Raw genomic sequence first — 17,976 nt, 5'->3', positions numbered from 1 at the left:
ATTGCGCCGCAGGCCAGCAATTTTAAACAATATTGTTTATAATGAAAATTATAAATATCGTCTATGGCTGAGATGTAAGAAATATTTGTAATGGGCTTGTGTGACGGCCAAGACCACAAAATAGGTGAACGGAAATGATCCTCGTTATCGTCTATGGCTGAGATGTAAGAAATATTCGTAATGGGCTTGTGTGATGGCCAAGACCACAAAATAGGTGAACGGAAATGATCCTCGTTGGACCGCGATTTCTTCAAATTTGCCTTAAAAAGTTATGATCCATGGTCAAATAAATTCTTAAGAAATCGCTGTCCACCGAGGATATTTAGTTCGCGGCTGTAGGGTCTGGCCCCCTATAAAAACAATTACACATTTTGGTCAAATTTTTCAGAAGGGCTTTTATTTTGACAACTTATGAAACTCCAATATGTTTTTTTATAGCAAGTCGTAGAAAAGCCAACTGTATTTTTATAGCAAAACACGCCACTTTGAAATTCGATTACAAGTGAACCATGGCAGTGCGCGCCTGTAAATCTTCAGGTAAATTCTTAAGAACTCGCGGTCCGTCGAGGATATTTTTTTCGTGAATTTTGGGGGTGAAGACGTAAAGTAGAGTATTACCAAGTTCATTTTCACCTTGGAAATCATTGGTTCTTTTGTAATTTAATTTCAAAGTAAGGCTTAGTACTCAACCCAACAAAGAGTCGTCCAAAACAAAAAACTTCATATGAAAAACAACGTCAAAAAATTTTGTTTCATATGAAGTTTTTGTTTTGGACGACTTTTTGTTGGGTTGAGTACTAGCCCTAAAATGTAAAAATAGACTTTATATTTTATTTTCGTTTTAAAAGCAACTTTTTTGCGTTTTAAAAATTAAAATGATTTATTTCTCACAAGATAATTTAATAGCGTAGTTAATTCATAAATAAATATTTTCTGACACCACATGAAAATCTACACTCTATTATTTGCTTAAATCAGCGGTCGGCAGCTCTGTGTCACCACTGCCGCACAAGTGCAATGTAGAAAAAATCCAACAACAGTTTCTCCCGTTCTATAGTAATTCCATAATAATAATTCGTGATAACCTTTCCTTAGTAGTTGTACAAAAGCTACTACACTTTTTGGTTGCAGTTGATATTGTACAGAACAAAAAACAGAAAACAAAAGCCGCACAAGTAGTTAAAATTTTGTTTGAGCAAAGTGATCTGGTTCCAAAGAAATGCACACAAAAACCAATTAATCGGAAACGTTAAACATTTGGGAATATCAGTAACATGAGTTACAATTTTCATTTTAAATTCACATTTTTCAAATATATATGTATATACAATGTACATTGTTCAAACATATATTACACAGGTCAACAAAATGGACTTTATTAAAAGGTGCAGGCCTATTGGCATTAAAACATGTTAATATAGACGTATATAAGCATATCTGCATACTTAGTTTTCGCGTTTAACGGGTGGTATTTGGGCAATCGCGGTTTGAAAAAAATAGCAACATTTAATTTTTTGATTTAAGATATCTTCGAGGGTCTGTGATCAGTTGTAATAATACCTATGCCAAAAAATTGCTTAGATGCCCTTCTACATTATTGCACTTAAGGTTCCATCATAATTTGAGTCAATCACAGCCTATGAGCCATTGAAGTAATTTGTTCACCTCTATTCCCAACCAACTTGATGCGGTGAACACGCTTAAAAAAATACAAGGAAAAATATATGCCCTAAAATATTTTACAGGCATCTAGAGGCGTCTTTCACAGAATTTTTAAGACAAATAAGACCATTGTACGTCGAAGGATGGAATTTATAGAATTTTTTCCGTAAGAACTTAAAAAGTAACAACTATTTTTAAATCCCATTTTACATAAATATCTGACACATTCGTAAAAATGTGCCTTTCAATTTGGTTAGCAGTAGGCGCCGAACATAGACAAATTATATTTTTAAGGGGTTAATATGCCTTAAAAAAAATCCCCACCACAATTTTAAGGCGACGCCACTGTTATCTTTAAAAAGCCTACTGTGTAAAATCACGACAAACTCGTTACGTAAGAGTGACTCTAAAATACTTGTTACTTTTCCCATTCTTACGGAAAAAATTCTATAAATTCCATTTTTTGAAGTACAATAGTGGGATTTATCTCAAAAATTCGGGAAAAGACGCCTCTAGATGCATGTAAAATATTTTAGGGCACATATTTTTCCTTGTATTTTTTTAAGCCTGTTCACCGCATCAAGTTGGTTGTAAATAGAGGTGAACAAATTACTTCAATGGCTCATAGGCTTTTATTAACTCAAATAATGATGGAACCTTAAATGCAATTATGTAGAAGGGCATCTAAGCAATTTTTTGGCATAGGTTTTATTACAACTGAGCACAGACCCTCGAAGATATCTTAAATGAAAATATAAAATGTTGCTACTTTTTTCAAACCGCGATTGCACAAATACCACCCGTTAAACTCGAAAACTAAGTATGTAGATATGCTTATATCCGTCTATATTAGCACAATTTAATGCCCATAGGGCTGCACCAAAAACACTGTTGGCCTGTGTTATTTATAAACAGAAATCTATTTGCAAACAGTTTAACCTTGCCTTGATTGTCATCTATTGATGGTGCGGCTATGCGGTTTGGACAATGGTTTAATTCCGGTATAGTCTGTTGCTCGAAAGATTGTATTAGTTCGCGCACATTTACTTTTTCATCTAGGTCGTATTTGGCTTTTAAGTCATCATCACTTAATACTTCAAAATTAGTTTTTGTGATAAAATCACTACAACTTTGGTAAGCCTGCGGAAATAGGGTTGAACGCAGTTCTCGGGCACTTTCTCTGTTCCGCAGTATTTCTATTTCAAGACGCTGGTGCTCCAAAAAATATTTTTGAAATTTTTCGAGCTCATTTAATCGACTTTGCACATCTACAGCAAAATTAGTAGTCAGCTTATTTTCACATAAATAATAATGAGGAAAAGATTGCCACGATGTTTCAGTTTCGTTAGATTGCAAAGATTCTGAAATATTTAAATTATCAAATGAAGTAACTTATATAAAGATAGAATACCAAAGTTGAGTACCCCGAATATCAGATACCCGTCACTCATCTAAATAGATGGAATAGATGGAATTTTAAAATAAAAATCTCATATAATGATTATTTATTATTTATTATACATTATAAATTCGGTAAAGTCGATTGAGGGCGTAAGAGAGTGCGTAAGAGTGGGCGTAAGAGTGGGCGTAAGAATGGGCGTACGTGTAGGCGTAAGAGTGGGCGTTACGTTCGGCTGAAATAAACTGCGCTGCGTAGGAAGCCTAAGAATATATCGATGTTGTTAATCCCAACTTTCTGCTTTTTTAGTTTCCGAGATGTCAGCATTCATCCAGACAGACAGACAAACAGGCGGACGTGGCTAGATCGACTCGGCTTCATAGGGTCGGAAATGCTTCCTTCTACCAATTACCAATTACCAATTACCAATCTACCAATTACATACTTTCCAACGAATAAAAAGTACCCTCAAACAACTTTAATTGGTTAAATCATTTGGGTTTGTACAGCCCATAACATTTTAAGGGGGGTAGGGTCTTTAGCACCAAAAAACCGACTAACTTTGCGATTTTTTGTATAAAAACTGGTTGGATGGATTTAATTAAAACCTTTTGTATATTATAAAGTGTCATTTAATTAACATCCACTAGTATAAACTATCGGCTAATATAACGGTGGCAAAGCGATACCTGGAACACTTTAAAGAAAAAAGGCGTTTTGCGGTGTTCACTGTACCTCCGCTAAAAATGATCGGATTTCCATTTTGTTTTTACAGTTCACTTAAGAATTAAAAAAAACTCGCTCCCTATAAAGCCCTTTTTTTATTTTTTATTTTTAAGAATTTTTTTCGATAGTCCAAAGTCAAAAATGCGTTTTTCACATAAAAAATTTACTTTCGGCTTAAAAATAAAATGTTTAAAATTAAAAAATAAAAAAAATCGCTACATAGGGGCGGGTTTTTTTTTTATGCAGAAAAATGTGCGACAAATTTGAAAACGATCGGTTGAGCCGTTTAGAAATGCCGATGAACACGGACTTTCAAAACGTGGTTTTGAGAAAAACGCACTTAAAGATGCACTTGTCTTAGAGGTTAGGGTACTATTTTTAGCATAACTTTTAAAGTTTTTACAAGAAAACAAATTTTAAAAAAATCGAAATTTTTTTTTTGCAAGACCCTATCTCCCTCCTTCTAAAAACGTGTTAACCAGTTAAAGTCATTTGAATTATAAAGTTTAAATTTAACTTTTAAATTCTAAGTAACATGGTCACTTATTTGAACAAATACCGGTAAAAGTATATATATTTGTCCCTTTCTAAGATTCTAATGAATGCTCTAATGAATGTTCCGAACAATGTCGTGAAATAAACGCTGCATACTTCCATCTCTTTCACACTTATTTAGCTAAGTGAAGGGTATTTGATAGTCGAGGATCTCGACTATAGCACTCTCTCTTGTTTAATGAATTGATTGATAAAGATTTGATTTGTGTACAGTCCTAAGGTATCTGCAAGGGTATATGATCTTCGGCTAGCAGATGTTAGCTACACACAAAAAAATTTGCTTGGTAAAATTTACCAATAAAGATAGTTACGTAACTATTAAAATAGTTACGTGTATTTTGCTTTTGCTTTGGGTTTGTGTCTTTGCTAATTGTGTGTATTTTGTTGTTGTGAAATGACTATTTACTTAGTAGAATTGACAATTTTGCTGGTTGGGGCCTTTTTGACAATTATTACAGTTGATTTTACCAAGTTTTTTTTTGTGTGTACGTTTGTAGTTTTAGATTTTTCAAAAATACTTTTCGTAAAGTTTATAAAATGATCACGAACTTAAAATGAACTCGTAAATGAGCTATGTTAATACTAACCCTTCGGTAGTTCCACATTGCGACCTCCCCAGCCCTGGGCAACGCATGGTGTGTAAGCCAGATCCCTTTGGGGATTCGAGGGTACATTGACAGATGAAGGCGAAGAAGAAATGGCCTGTAGAAAAAAACTGTTATTTGGAACCAATAACACCAGTTTACAACATAAAATCGACCTCTTCCTTATCGAAGATACCCTTAATTTTGATTATTAAGATTAAGTGATGGCCACTTAAAATTTCTTGTATGCTTTAATTTTTTTTTAAGTGTAAAAAACGTTTTTGGCGTGATTTGGGTCATCTAAGGTTAATTTTACAGGTAAAATACATAAAAAGCATTGAGTTCCAGTCATTAGTTTAGAAGCTACACATTTATACACGCCTGTAAACCGAAGCTTCTAAACTAATGACTAGAACTCGATGCTGTGGATATCTATAAAATGAGTCAAATATGACCGAAATCAGGTTATCAGAACTCAAGATAGAAAATAAAAAAAGGCCAAAAACGTGTTTTCCACTTTATAACAAATGGACACCATACATAAAATTTTAAGTGCCCTCTTCTTAATCAGGGAGATGTACTTAACCGGAAAATTGAGGTTGTCTTCGATGAGGAAGAGGTCGATTTTATTTTGTAAACTGGTGTAATTGGAAAATCATACATTATTATAATGTTTCTGAGGTCTGTAGTGCGTAGGTTCCACAGCATCCGTGAAGTCCTTTCTACCACTTTGGAAATACGGAGCTGGTGACGCGGCAGCAGGTGAGACACTCTGTCCTTTGGTATCCTTATCCTCCACAAACGCTGAGCTTGCTGAACCAGTTTGTAAAGCTGCTTCCCAAGGAGACTGAACCACCTGTACTCCTGGCTTTGAATACTTTTCAATTAACTGGTTTTGATGAATATTCAACTGAACGCGGTGTTTTCCCGCATCAGAATATGCCGGCAAAATGTTAGGTGATATAACCGGCCTTTGTTGATACTGCTGGTAATCTGGAATACCGGACGGAGGATTTTGAGTCCCTGAATGGGTTTCGTCGACTATCCAATTATCAGCCTTTCTGCGGCGTTTTGCAAACAGCTCGGCACCTTCATATGCATATGTAGTTAACGGTTGGTTGTATTGAAGCCGTTGTGGGCGGCGAGCGCGGCGGCGAGAGCGGCGTTTGGAGCGGCAGTGGGAGCGGCGGCAGGAGCGTCAATAATAAAGCAAAGCGCATGTTTTTAAAAATATAAACCATTAAAATAATAATAATATTAGTTATTAATATTACAATCAAAATGTGTTCTCATTATACGATCTCGAAAACATGAACCATTAAGATAAGTGTATATTGCCTAAATGCACATTTATTTCTGTTAAAATTTTGGCTCTGGGCCAAGAAGGGATTTCTTGCTATTAAGCAGCAAAAAGTGCCTAAAAATCGAAAATTTCGAACTTTTCCCAAAACTGTAACTTGATGGAAAGTTTCCAAGTATGGGATATTATCTAAAGGTAAAGTCCATTCAGGTTTTTTAGCGTCTAGACTTGGGCTATTTTTTTGTGGTCCTGTGTAATAAAATAAATTGATTACTTAAGAAACCACTTATACTTCATTTATAACTCAACTGTAAAATGCCATAAAGTTGATAAGTTAATTTAATTAGAGACCTTTATATCTTCATTATACTTAATATTGTCTTTTGACTAGTGCATTCATTTTTAGGGAAGTCCTTTTAGCACCAGGAAATATAAAATAAATAAATTAAATTTCATTTAATGGATTTTTCACTTTAACATTACTGGAACATAACAACGAAGATTCCATATATGGGCACTTTCATATTGTCGCTCGAGACATTTGCACACCTTTAAAGTTGAAAAAATATACAAATATAGAAGTCGATTTCGGGAAAGTTTATTCAACACCAGAATTTAGCTAATTCTAATGCAATATTTGAATGCGATTTTTTTACAATGTTGTGCAATTTCGCTGTGAAATGGTTTTGGTTTTACTCAAACATTTTTTTTCCGTTTTTGTTGTATAAAATAAAAACACCTCTTAACTAGGTGAAAAACTAGAAACGATCGAACCTTTAACATACAAAAGTTCTAATATCAACATTTGTGACGAAAAATTATTACATTCGTCATTACATACACTTTCTAAAATTTTCTCATTCGTTGGACCGTCAGATTTTATCATATGACCCCTAATTGAACGGGTATTTTTAATAGGAAAACATTTATCCCCACCGGCCCCAACAGCTCAAAAATGCGAAATTTTAATTTTTATACCCTTGCAGAGGGTATTATAATTTCAGTCAGATGTTTGCAACGCAGTGAAGGAGACGTTTCTGACCACATAAAGTATATATATTCTTGATCAGCATCAATAGCCGAGTCCATCTAGCCATGTCCGTCTGTAATTCTGTCCGTTTCTATGCGAACTAGTCCCTCAGTTTTAAAGCTATCGCGATGAAACTTTCCCAAAAGTCTTCTTTCTATTGCAGGTAGTACATATGACGGAATGAGCCGGATCGGACCACTATATCTTATGTCTCCCATAGGAATAATCAAAAAAATAATAGAAAAAATATTGTAACTTTGTAGAAAGTAGGCGTTTTGATTTTTGTTTGTCAATATAAAAACAACATTTTAAGTAGGCATACCTGCAAGGGTATATAAATTTCGGCTGGCCGAAGTTAACTTCCTTTCTTGTTTTTACTTTCTCCGCTCTCTCTTCCAAGCCAATTGATTTTCTGAAAGTCTTGGTATGCAATCCTGTTAGTTTTTGCGATTCCTTTCGATTGGTGTATTACTCATTATGATCGGACCATCACAGTAGATTTTCAATTCTGCGGCTATATATAGTAGTCGCCTTCGCACACTCTCCTGGTGGGCTTCGTCAGTGTGTGGACTGCCGTCCACAGTGATGTAGGGACATTTTTTCTCACCGTTTTGTAAAGTGGATTTCTTTACCTCTATCCCTCAATTGCTGGCTGTTTTGCTTTTAACTTAATAGTTTATTATTATTTATTTATTTATTTCTTTATTCGCCAACAGTAAAAAAAACCTTAACTGGCTACTAACTAATACTAAATTAAATACTAAGTGAGGCAAAATAATTATACAAGTTTTTCTTGATTAAATCTCTGGGGGAGCATGGATCCAACCGCATGTGAGATGGCAACTTATTATAAAAATGCAGGGCTCTACACAACGGCTCATTGTGGGCATAATTGGCTCTGTAAGCCGGTACAAAAAATGGTTCAAACGTTCTTAACGATCTACCAGGCACCGATAACCCTATGCTGCCCAGCAGTGCGGGGCAGTCGATTTCAGAGGTCAGCAAATCACATATGAAAACTAATGAACTGGTAGTTCTCCGATCTTCTAGGGAAGAAAGGTGAACAAGCCGACATTTGGCAGAATAAGACGGGACCGGGTCATTGAAATTTAAAGCTAGAAGGGCAAAACGTAGAAACTGTTTCTGTACACGCTCAAGCCGGTTTATGTGAATAGTACCCGTCGGGTTCCAGATGAACGAGGCATATTCCAGTTTTGACCTAATGAAGGCTGAATATAAGCTTAGCTTCGTGTAGGGATCTTTAAATTGCGCGGCATTTCTTTTTACAAACCCATACATAGCGTAGGCCTTGGGAATAATATAGTTAATATGTTCAATGAACATAAATTTACTGTCAAACATGACTCCTAGGTCCAGGGATTCATTTCTCAGGGACAGAATATGGGAGTCAATGGAATAAGAGAAAAGGATATTAATTATTCGTTTACTGTACCTAACGAAGAAACATTTTGACAAATTAAGAGGCAAGTTATTACGAGAACACCAATTTCCCACCCTTTCTAGGTCATTTTGAAGAAGGTCACTATCGGAGATACAATTCACAGCTCTAAATATTTTAAGATCGTCAGCGAACAACAGAAATTCCGAGTTCTTTATGCAATAGCTAATATCATTTATGAACACGATGAACAGCAACGGACCCAAAGCACTTCCCTGAGGAAGGCCAGAAGTTGCCACATATGGGTTAGAGTAAACAGCATTGCATTCAACTCTGTAAACCCGATCATCTAAATAAGATTTGAACCAGCTAAGTAATAGTGAGTGAAATCCCATTTTCTGCAGTTTAGCTAATAAAGCATTATGGGAGACTTTATCAAATGCTTTAGCGAAATCGGTGTAGACCACATCAACTTGATGATGACTGAGAAACGAGTGGGTGCAAAAATGATTGAACGTAGCTAAGTTTGTGGTAGTAGACCGTCGAGGCATAAAACCATGTTGGTTAGGACTGATGATCCGACCAACAAGAAAAGTTAGCTGCTTGGCTACAATTCGTTCGAACATTTTTGAGACATTGCTGAGCTTTGCAATTGGCCTATAATTTGAAACAATGTTTTTTGCACCCGACTTAAATATAGGAGTAACAGTGGCCAGTTTCCATCTATGCGTAAAAACACCAGTGGAAAGAGATAAATTAAAGATGATTTTAAGGGGCTCACAAAGAACACCTATACAATTTTTCAAAATAAATGGAGAAAGGCCATCACAATCTAATTTTGCTGACTCATTAAAGCATTCAGCCGCCAGATGGCAGTCAGAATCGGTGACATCTAAGCAACCAATATTTAACATAGTAGGAATGGCATTGAGCGAATCATCGTCATTCCACAGCGAGCCCGGCTCAAAGTTAGATGCAAAGAACTTAGCAAATAGATTAGCGACCCCAATATCCGAGGAGGCTGAATGATCTTCAAATGACATATGGGAGGGAAAGTAAGAAGATGTTCGTTTAGAATTGATAAAGTGCCAGAATGATTTAGGATTGGTAGTTAATTTACGCTCTATATCAGCAATATATTGGTTGTATAAGAATTTATTGAGGAACTCAAACTCACGCTTATGCTGTTTGTAACGGTCAAAGTCACCAGCATCACCGCTATCTAAGTAGCGCTTATAGAATTTATTTCTAAGGTTTTTATATTTCTTTAGTCCTTGCGTGTACCATGGCAGTCTGTAACAACTTTGAACCCTAGTTTTAGTATATCTGCCCACAATAGTAGAGAGAAAAGATAAAAAAACTTCATAGCTTGTATTCACATCTGCATGCGAGAGGACCTCCGCCCATCTAATATTAGAAATATCGTTACGGATAGAATCTAAACTGCTAGAATTAATATAAGTAAAAGGCAAGCGAGAATTAATTGGGCGAAAAATATAACAAGTAATAGAGATTAACAAAGGCTTGTGATGAGCATCACACGCGGCAAGTGGATTATCGCTGCAACATAAATTAATGCTTAAATCAGGATGTACAAAAATTAAGTCTAGAAGCTTATTTAAATTATTAAATACATGGTTAATCTGGACTAATGCCATACTAAGAAGCTCATCAATGACTAAGATTTCATAGGGAAGATGCAAGTTACTGGGAACCATTGCTGAGGACTCTGAATCATGAGCCCACACGAGCGAAGATAGGTTGAAGTCGCCCAAAACACATATGTACTGGCCCTCCTCCAGCTCCTGGTGTAGGTGGGCTATGTTATCAACGTGCGCTTTATAAAGATCAAAACTGCTGCTAGGGGGTATATATGAGACTGTCAGGAAAATTGTTTCTGTAGGACCAGAGAGAGATACACAGATTTGATCGAGCAGAGAATCCTCATTCTGGAGACGAATAGCAGTGCAACGAAGTCCACGCCGCACAGCAATTAAAACGCCGCCACCTCTGGAGCATCTTGTTTTAACGGCATCACGATCCTTACGGAATACATGGTAAAGATTCGTATCGAAGAATTCATTATCAAAGAAATCCATGTTGAGCCAGGTTTCAACAAAAATGATAACGTCATGATCACATTGAGACGTTGCCAAGAAAAGCGATTGAGCTTTTGTACGCATACCACCGACATTTTGAAAATAAATATTGAAAGTTATATTATTTGTGCATGTACGGTCATCCCTGGTCATGCTATCAATACTTGGTCCAGCGTCATGGCCCGAATCCGTAAGAGGCCTTGCTGGGATCTTATCATAAGTATTAGAATTATTAATAAGAACCTTCAGTAAAGTAGTTGTGCGGATACGAATAGGCTGGTGATCATCACTCCAAGTATTTCGTGGGCGGTCATTATTAGCATTCTGAATAAGACTGCACGCAGGTGAATCCGCTCCTGTTAATAGTGCGCGAGAGCCCCCACCAGCTGCCACAGCCCATTGTAGTTGTTGATGGGGAGAGCAACTCCAGAGAGCACCGGAAAAAAATGATGAGAGAGAGGCGTAAGATGATGAGAGCGCAACTCCGAGTAGCGCGCCGATGTTAGAGCTTGGCGGACGGCGAATGTCGCAGAAAGCGGACAACAACAGCTCCGGCTGATGTTGTTGACGATGCGACAGGAGAGAGGCGGAATATAATGAGAGCGCAACTCCGAGGAGCGCGCCGATGTTAGAGCTTGGCGGATGGCGAAAGTCGCACAAAGAGGACAACAACAGCTCCGGCTGATGTTGTTGACGATGCGACGGGAGAGAGGCGGAATATAATGAGAGCGCAACTCCAAGGAGCGCGCCGATATTAGAGCTTGGCGGACGGCGAATGTCGCACAAAGCGGACAACAACAGCTCCGGCTGATGTTGTTGACGATGCGACGGGAGAGAGGCGGAAGATGATGAGAGCGCAACTCCGAGGAGCGCGCCGATGTTAGAGCTTGGCGGATGGCGAAAGTCGCACAAAGCGGACAACAACAGCTCCGGCTGATGTTGTTGACGATGCGACGGGAGAGAGGCGGAATATAATGAGAGCGCAACTCCAAGGAGCGCGCCGATATTAGAGCTTGGCGGACGGCGAATGTCGCACAAAGCGGACAACAACAGCTCCGGCTGATGTTGTTGACGATGCGACGGGAGAGAGGCGGAAGATGATGAGAGCGCAACTCCGAGGAGCGCGCCGATGTTAGAGCTTGGCGGATGGCGAAAGTCGCACAAAGCGGACAGCAACAGCTCCAGCTGATGTTGACGATGCGACGGGAGAGAGGCGGAAGATGATGAGAGAGCAGTGACCAATGTTTGCAAAAAATGTCCCGCAAAAGTATCGACGCCAGTGGCGCCGATTACTAGGGGTTTTTTGATGGATGAATTGTCGTTGAAATTTGTGCAGGCTCCGGCAAATTGGATACGATATTATCCACGTCCATAACGGCCCGTTCTCTATGAATAAATCTTTTGACCTTAACTGAGTTTGGCCAAAAATCATTCTTGAAGACTGAATCATAAAGGTGATCAGGGATACCAAGCTTGAAATTTACAAACTTTAAAGTTGCAACGTCAACATCTTTTTTTACAAGTTTTACACAAGTGAAAGAATTAGCGTCCACATTAAGCTTGGTGGACACATATTTTAAAACAGCAGCAGGATCAGTAGCTGTTGCAAACTTTCCGACATGCAAGAATTTATTACTTGGCAATACGTGAAGATCTTCGGCATTAGGGGCCACTCCAACAATATGCTTATTGGGCTTGTTGTTGTTCCTTCTCTTCTTATTTCGGACTTGTATGAAATTTCCTCTCCCGATATCCAGAGCATGATTAGACGGGTCAACGACCGCGGAAGACGTAGCAGCAGCAGCCGCATATGACTGGGGAGCTGCAGTTACATTGGCAGGCCTCGGTTGACGAGGCTTAAGATTTATGTTTTGATTTTGATTCAATGCATTATTTTTAGGTGGGAATGCCTCCAAAAATTTTTTATTAAGGCCCTGATATAAGCATTCCAGGGCTTGCAATTTAGCATCAAGTTCATCAATTTTAGAATGCGAATCATTCGCAACCACACAGCTGTCACATTGCCACAGTATGTTTGGATTTAATAGAATTTTTATCACATCGTCCGGTAGGTCAACGCAAGAAGTATGATAAGCGCGCCGGCACAAAGAAGAACAGCGGATAGCATCCGAGGCGCGAAGCTGGGCCGGTGTAACATCGGTATTGCACTCGGGACAGCGGTGAAGCAACATAGCGAGAATTATAAGCACGTCCGAACGCAAAGAAAGCTAGCTGACGACTGACATGTAAACATGTTTAACATGTAAATCATAAAAAAAACAAACTGTTAATGTTAGAACCCTAAACAATTGTTTTTAATGGACATGTGATATGGTATATGAAAGGTATTTATCCGAAATTTATAAAACTTTTATTTCTTTATTTTGCATCCTAGCACTACAAGTAATAAAATTCTTAATTTAATGTCCTAGTCACGTTGTGTTATGGCATGGTATTTCAATATTTTTGTTCTAGATCACATATTGTTTTGGACTAAAACTAATTTTATTTAAATTAAAATTACGTACTATAATTAGGTTTATTTTGAAATAAGATGTGTGGTTAGGCTTAGCTTGTATTTTTGGTCGCTATTTATAGATTCTAAACAGTGTGGGAGCTGGTTCCAGAGACGAGAAGCATTAACAAAAAAGTGGTACGAAGAACTTGACAACTTGGTCCGACTTGCAATTAAATTGTTTGTTCTCTGAGATGCGCTAAAGCTTAACTCAGAAAACAGGTACGACGGTTCCGTAGTATAATAATAATGAATAATTTTGTGAACAGTTATAAGGATAATTTTTTTTGGCGTGTTCAGAAATATGGTCCCGGGGACTCAAGTTAAATATATATCGTGGAATATTGTTGAATGCTACATTCATTTTTCTAAAACTAGCAGCATCACAGCTTCCAAAAACTTCGGCGTCATGCAGTACAGATGGAGTCATTTAGGTCTTTGCAAGTAATAATCGGATTTTCCTGTTGTCTTAACAGTCCGTACGTTTTTCCTACTGCTCTATTTATGTGGTCGTTCCAGGTTAATGTGCTGTTTTAAACCCAAGGAACCCAAGGTTAACTACGTGGTCAACATAGGATAGTGTGGTATTCGTAATAAGGACTGGTTGTAAACTTTCAATTAAAATTTTTTTTTGTAAATAAACAGACATTTACATTTTTTGTGGTTTAAAGTGATTGACAGTGCGAGAGCACGGTCTTGTTCTCCAGCCCTACTCACACCAACTCCCACTTCATGGAACCCCATCCCCGCTTCGACTCACTGCTCACCAGCCACGAGCACTGCAACCTCGTTAAATTCTCCAACCTGGCTGCAACAACAACAACAACGGTCTCCGTAACCAACAACGCGATTTCGAATAAGTACGCGTGCCAATAACGGCAATACCAAACAACAACAATTCGGTCCGGCTATACAGACTGGCATGGATCGCTACATCTATATCAAACGGAATCTAAGCCTGCAAAATAAAATGGTTGGAAATAAACCAAAACAAAATTGCAACAGATTCGCCCTGTTGTCGGATATTGAAAATACAATCCGAGGCTGGTCATGCTGTACAAAAGAAGCCAAAGCCCCACCAATTTACGTAAGGGAACATAACTCAAATGCCCTAGTAAAGAAAACTGTTGCGCTGGTCGGGAATGTCAACTTTTATCTTACTCCTCTTGTCAAAGGGAATATGCACGAAACAAAGCTTCAAGCTAAAACTGAAGATCAACTCAGAGCTGTAACCAAATACCTAGACGAGGTACCAGCTCAAGAGTAGCAAGGGCTTTCAAATAGTGCTAAAGGGCATAGAGCCCGACGTATCCAAAAATGAGATAATAGAGGCACTGAAAGAAAAAGGATTTTTCGCAAAAAATATTATTAATATTTTCAACAGAAATACCACTCTTTAAGGTCTAACTGGAGCCAGAAAGCAGAGCCCTGAAGAAAAATGAAGTGCACCCGATCTACAAACTGCAATTCCTACTGCATAGAAGGATTACTGTTGAAGAACCGCTGCAATGCATAAACTGCCAAGAGTACGGACACACCAGAAACAACTGCGGTCTTCGATCAGTCTGCGTAGCTTGTAGAGGCTTCCACAACTCCGAACCGTGCCCTGCAAGCAAAGAAGACCCAAAGACGAAGAAATGCGCTAACTGTGGAGAAAACCATACCGCAAACTACAGAGGCTGCCCGGTCTATAAAGAGCTAAAGAAACAGAATGCAGAAAATGCATACGTACAATCCAAAGCCACACCTGATGTTTTCTTTGCGAAAGCAACCAGATCCTCATTTGGGCCCCCAACACAAATGGGGGAGTTTCATACGCCAGTACCCTAAAAACAGGACTTGCCAACCAGACGGGGATCCCACAAGCTCAATGCTCCGAGCAAAATATAATAACACCATAACAAGCAATAAGACAAATACCAAACAGCATCGAAACCAGGATGCTGACGCTGCAACAGGGTATGATGGAATTCATGTCTTTCACAAAAACAACAATGCAAGACCTTATGCAAAATCAAAACATTTTAATAAATTTGCTCACATCCCAACAATCTAAATAATCGATCTTGCCTTCGAATATCCATGTGGAATGCCAATGGCGTTTCACGGCACAATAACTCAGTTCCTCGATGGGAACCAAAAATATTTAATGCTGCTGGCAGAAACGCATCTCACAAGTAAATTCAACTTCCAAATAAGAGGGCATACCGTATACTGCACAGATCATCTGCACAGATCAATCTTAATTAGGAAACGCATCTATCACCACTTTCACCAAAAGGTTTGCTACAAATTATTACAACAGGCAACGGCAGTATTGCTATAGCCGCTGTCTATTGCCCACAGTGTTTTACAATAACTGAAGAGCAATTCTTGGACTTTTACAATTCACTCGGAGATCGGAGATCACAGGAGGAGACTACAACGCCAAGCACAGGCACTGGGGATCAAGACTCGTGACACCCAAGGGAAGGCATCTGTATAAAGCAATCATAAATTTGAGCAACAAACTCGACTATGTCTCCCCCGGCAGCCCCATATATTGGCCAGCTGAACCCCAGAAAACTTCCGGACTTGACTGACTTCGCTGGGACCAAGAACATCCCAAGAAATTTAGTAAGCGCCAAATCGCTATCGGACTGATCATCGGACCGGTCGCATTTTTTAATAACTCTCCTTCAACGCCCCAAAGTAATCGAGCCCTTCAGGCTGACCTCGCATAGAACTAACTGGCTAAAGTACAAAAAGTACGTAAGTTCCCACATTGAGCTTACACCACATCTTAACACAGAATGACATCGAATGCCATCGACATCGAGTCGGTACTCGTGGCAGCAGCCAAAATCTCAACACCAGAAGAGGCAATTGCGCGTAGCAGCCATTAAAAAAACTAATCTGCAAATCGAACTACTGGTTTGTAAAAACCGACGCCTACGACGAGCTTGGCAATTTTGCAGATCGCCCCACTAGAAGCAACTCTTTAATAAAGCCACCCGCAGACTCACCATAACCCTTAAGCAACAAGAAGAGGATAAGCAGCGTTGGTACATCAAGAGACTGTCGCCGACCAGCACAAAGCATCCTTTGTGGAAACTTGTTAGAAACTTCTCAAGTACTTGGACCCGCAGTGACGAAGACAGCCGAAACATACGCTTTGCACCTACAAAATGTATTTCAGCCAAACGCCGTCACAAACTCTTTTCAACTACCGCCGCTTAGCTGGGAAATTGCAATTAACCCGATTTTGTTTCAAGCACCTGAAATTGCTAATGTCATTTGAAAGTAAATAACACCGAAGAAGACTTCAGGGGGCGACCTGCTCACACGCACAACACCATATATAAGAGAACAAAATGTAATCCCGGCACATCAATTCGGGTTTCGAGAAAGCTACCGAACCATCGAGCAAGTTAATCGGATAACATCAGAAATTCGTACAGCCTTCGAACATCGGGAATAATGTAGTGCGATATTCCTTGACGTCTATGAGGCTTTGGACCGAGTGTGGCTTAAAGGCCTTATGCATAAAATTATAACATTACTCCCAGAAAACACTCATAAGTTACTTGAGTCGTACCTCTACCACAGTCTTCGTGGTGAGATGCAATGCAACGTCTTCCAACGAGTATAACATTGAAGCTGGAGTCCCCCAAGGTAGCGCACTGGGCTCTACCCTATTTGTCTTATACACAGCAGGCATCCCTACGAACGAGGGGCTGACTACGTCCACATTTGCTGACGACACCGCAATCCTGAGCCGCTCGAGATGCCCCACTAGAGCAACATCTCAACTACTATTACTATCAAACTGTCGTATCAAAATTAATAGAGAATCGTGCCCCCGCTAAATTTGAATAGTACCCCCCCCAAGCCAGCGATGTAACATATCTTGGCGTCCACCTCGACAGACGCCTTACCTGGCGAAAACTTATTGAATGCAAGAAAGTACACCTCAAACTTAAAGCTAACAGCGTACTCTGGATTATAAATTCTCGATCACCCCTGTGTCTGGACTTTTAAGTTGACAGCAGCAACGTTGATATCATACAGCGCTCACAATCAAAAGTCCTGCGAACTATCACTGGGGCACCATTGTATGTTCGGAACGAAAACATCCACTGGGATCTGGGCATACCACCGGTTAAAGATCAAATATCAAAGCAAAAAGCGGACTACCCTAATAAGCTTACACTGCACCCAAATAATCTCGCAAGGAACCTAACACGGGTTTCGAACAGGACTCGTCATTTCCTAAGATTTGATATAGTTACTGTTAGTCTCATTATAGAGAAGAGAATAAATAAATAAAGCATATAAAAAAAAGAAAAAGCTAGACCATTTGCACGTGTTCCGTGGCTACAGTAAAGGTCGAAATTACAAGCATGAATACAGTCATTATTAATGACTCATTAATACGACATAGATTCCCACTAATATATACTTGGACATCATCGGCATACATAACGACTTTACTATGGATCGGACGTCAGCCGTCGGGTACACAGGGAGACCAACGGGGGACTCGTCCCCTGCCGTAACTGTGTTCACCGATGGTAGTGCGACTATACTTTCCCCGTGAGGGCGGCTGAAAGCAGGTCCATAGTCTAGCTATGACTATGGATATGAATCGTAGTCGGGCGGCCCTGGGTAGATCTTTAAAGTGCCTACCCTCAAGTCAGTCGTGTCAAGCGACCCGTGTCCACTGAG

The 17,976-nt window shown here is 39.1% G+C and overlaps 1 protein-coding gene across 14 annotated transcripts in view; it reads right to left on the bottom strand.

Moving 5' to 3' along the window:
• LOC108070336 (enolase-phosphatase E1) overlaps nucleotides 1–17,976 on the bottom strand; it is a 57,158-nt gene that overhangs the window by 12,889 nt on the left and 26,293 nt on the right. For 11 of the 14 annotated variants that reach the window (XM_044395429.2, XM_044395437.2, XM_044395439.2 and 8 more), the window contains 2 exons: nucleotides 5,588–6,015; nucleotides 4,930–5,044 (listed from right to left, as the gene is read on the bottom strand). The exons of 1 other annotated variant lie outside the window; for it this stretch is intronic. In XM_044395429.2, the coding sequence (XP_044251364.1) occupies nucleotides 4,930–5,044; nucleotides 5,588–6,015 (543 nt within the window). The remainder of the gene's footprint in view (nucleotides 1–4,929; nucleotides 5,045–5,587; nucleotides 6,016–17,976) is intronic. 2 more of the 14 variants (XM_070218127.1, XM_070218128.1) reach the window with 1 other exon arrangement.

The sequence above is a fragment of the Drosophila takahashii genome, chromosome 4, assembly GCF_030179915.1.
Source record: "Drosophila takahashii strain IR98-3 E-12201 chromosome 4, DtakHiC1v2, whole genome shotgun sequence".
In the NCBI taxonomy this organism is placed as follows: Eukaryota; Metazoa; Arthropoda; class Insecta; order Diptera; family Drosophilidae; genus Drosophila; species Drosophila takahashii.
The sequence above is the reverse complement of the archived record's forward strand: the minus strand, read 5'-3'. Positions and strand labels throughout refer to the sequence as shown.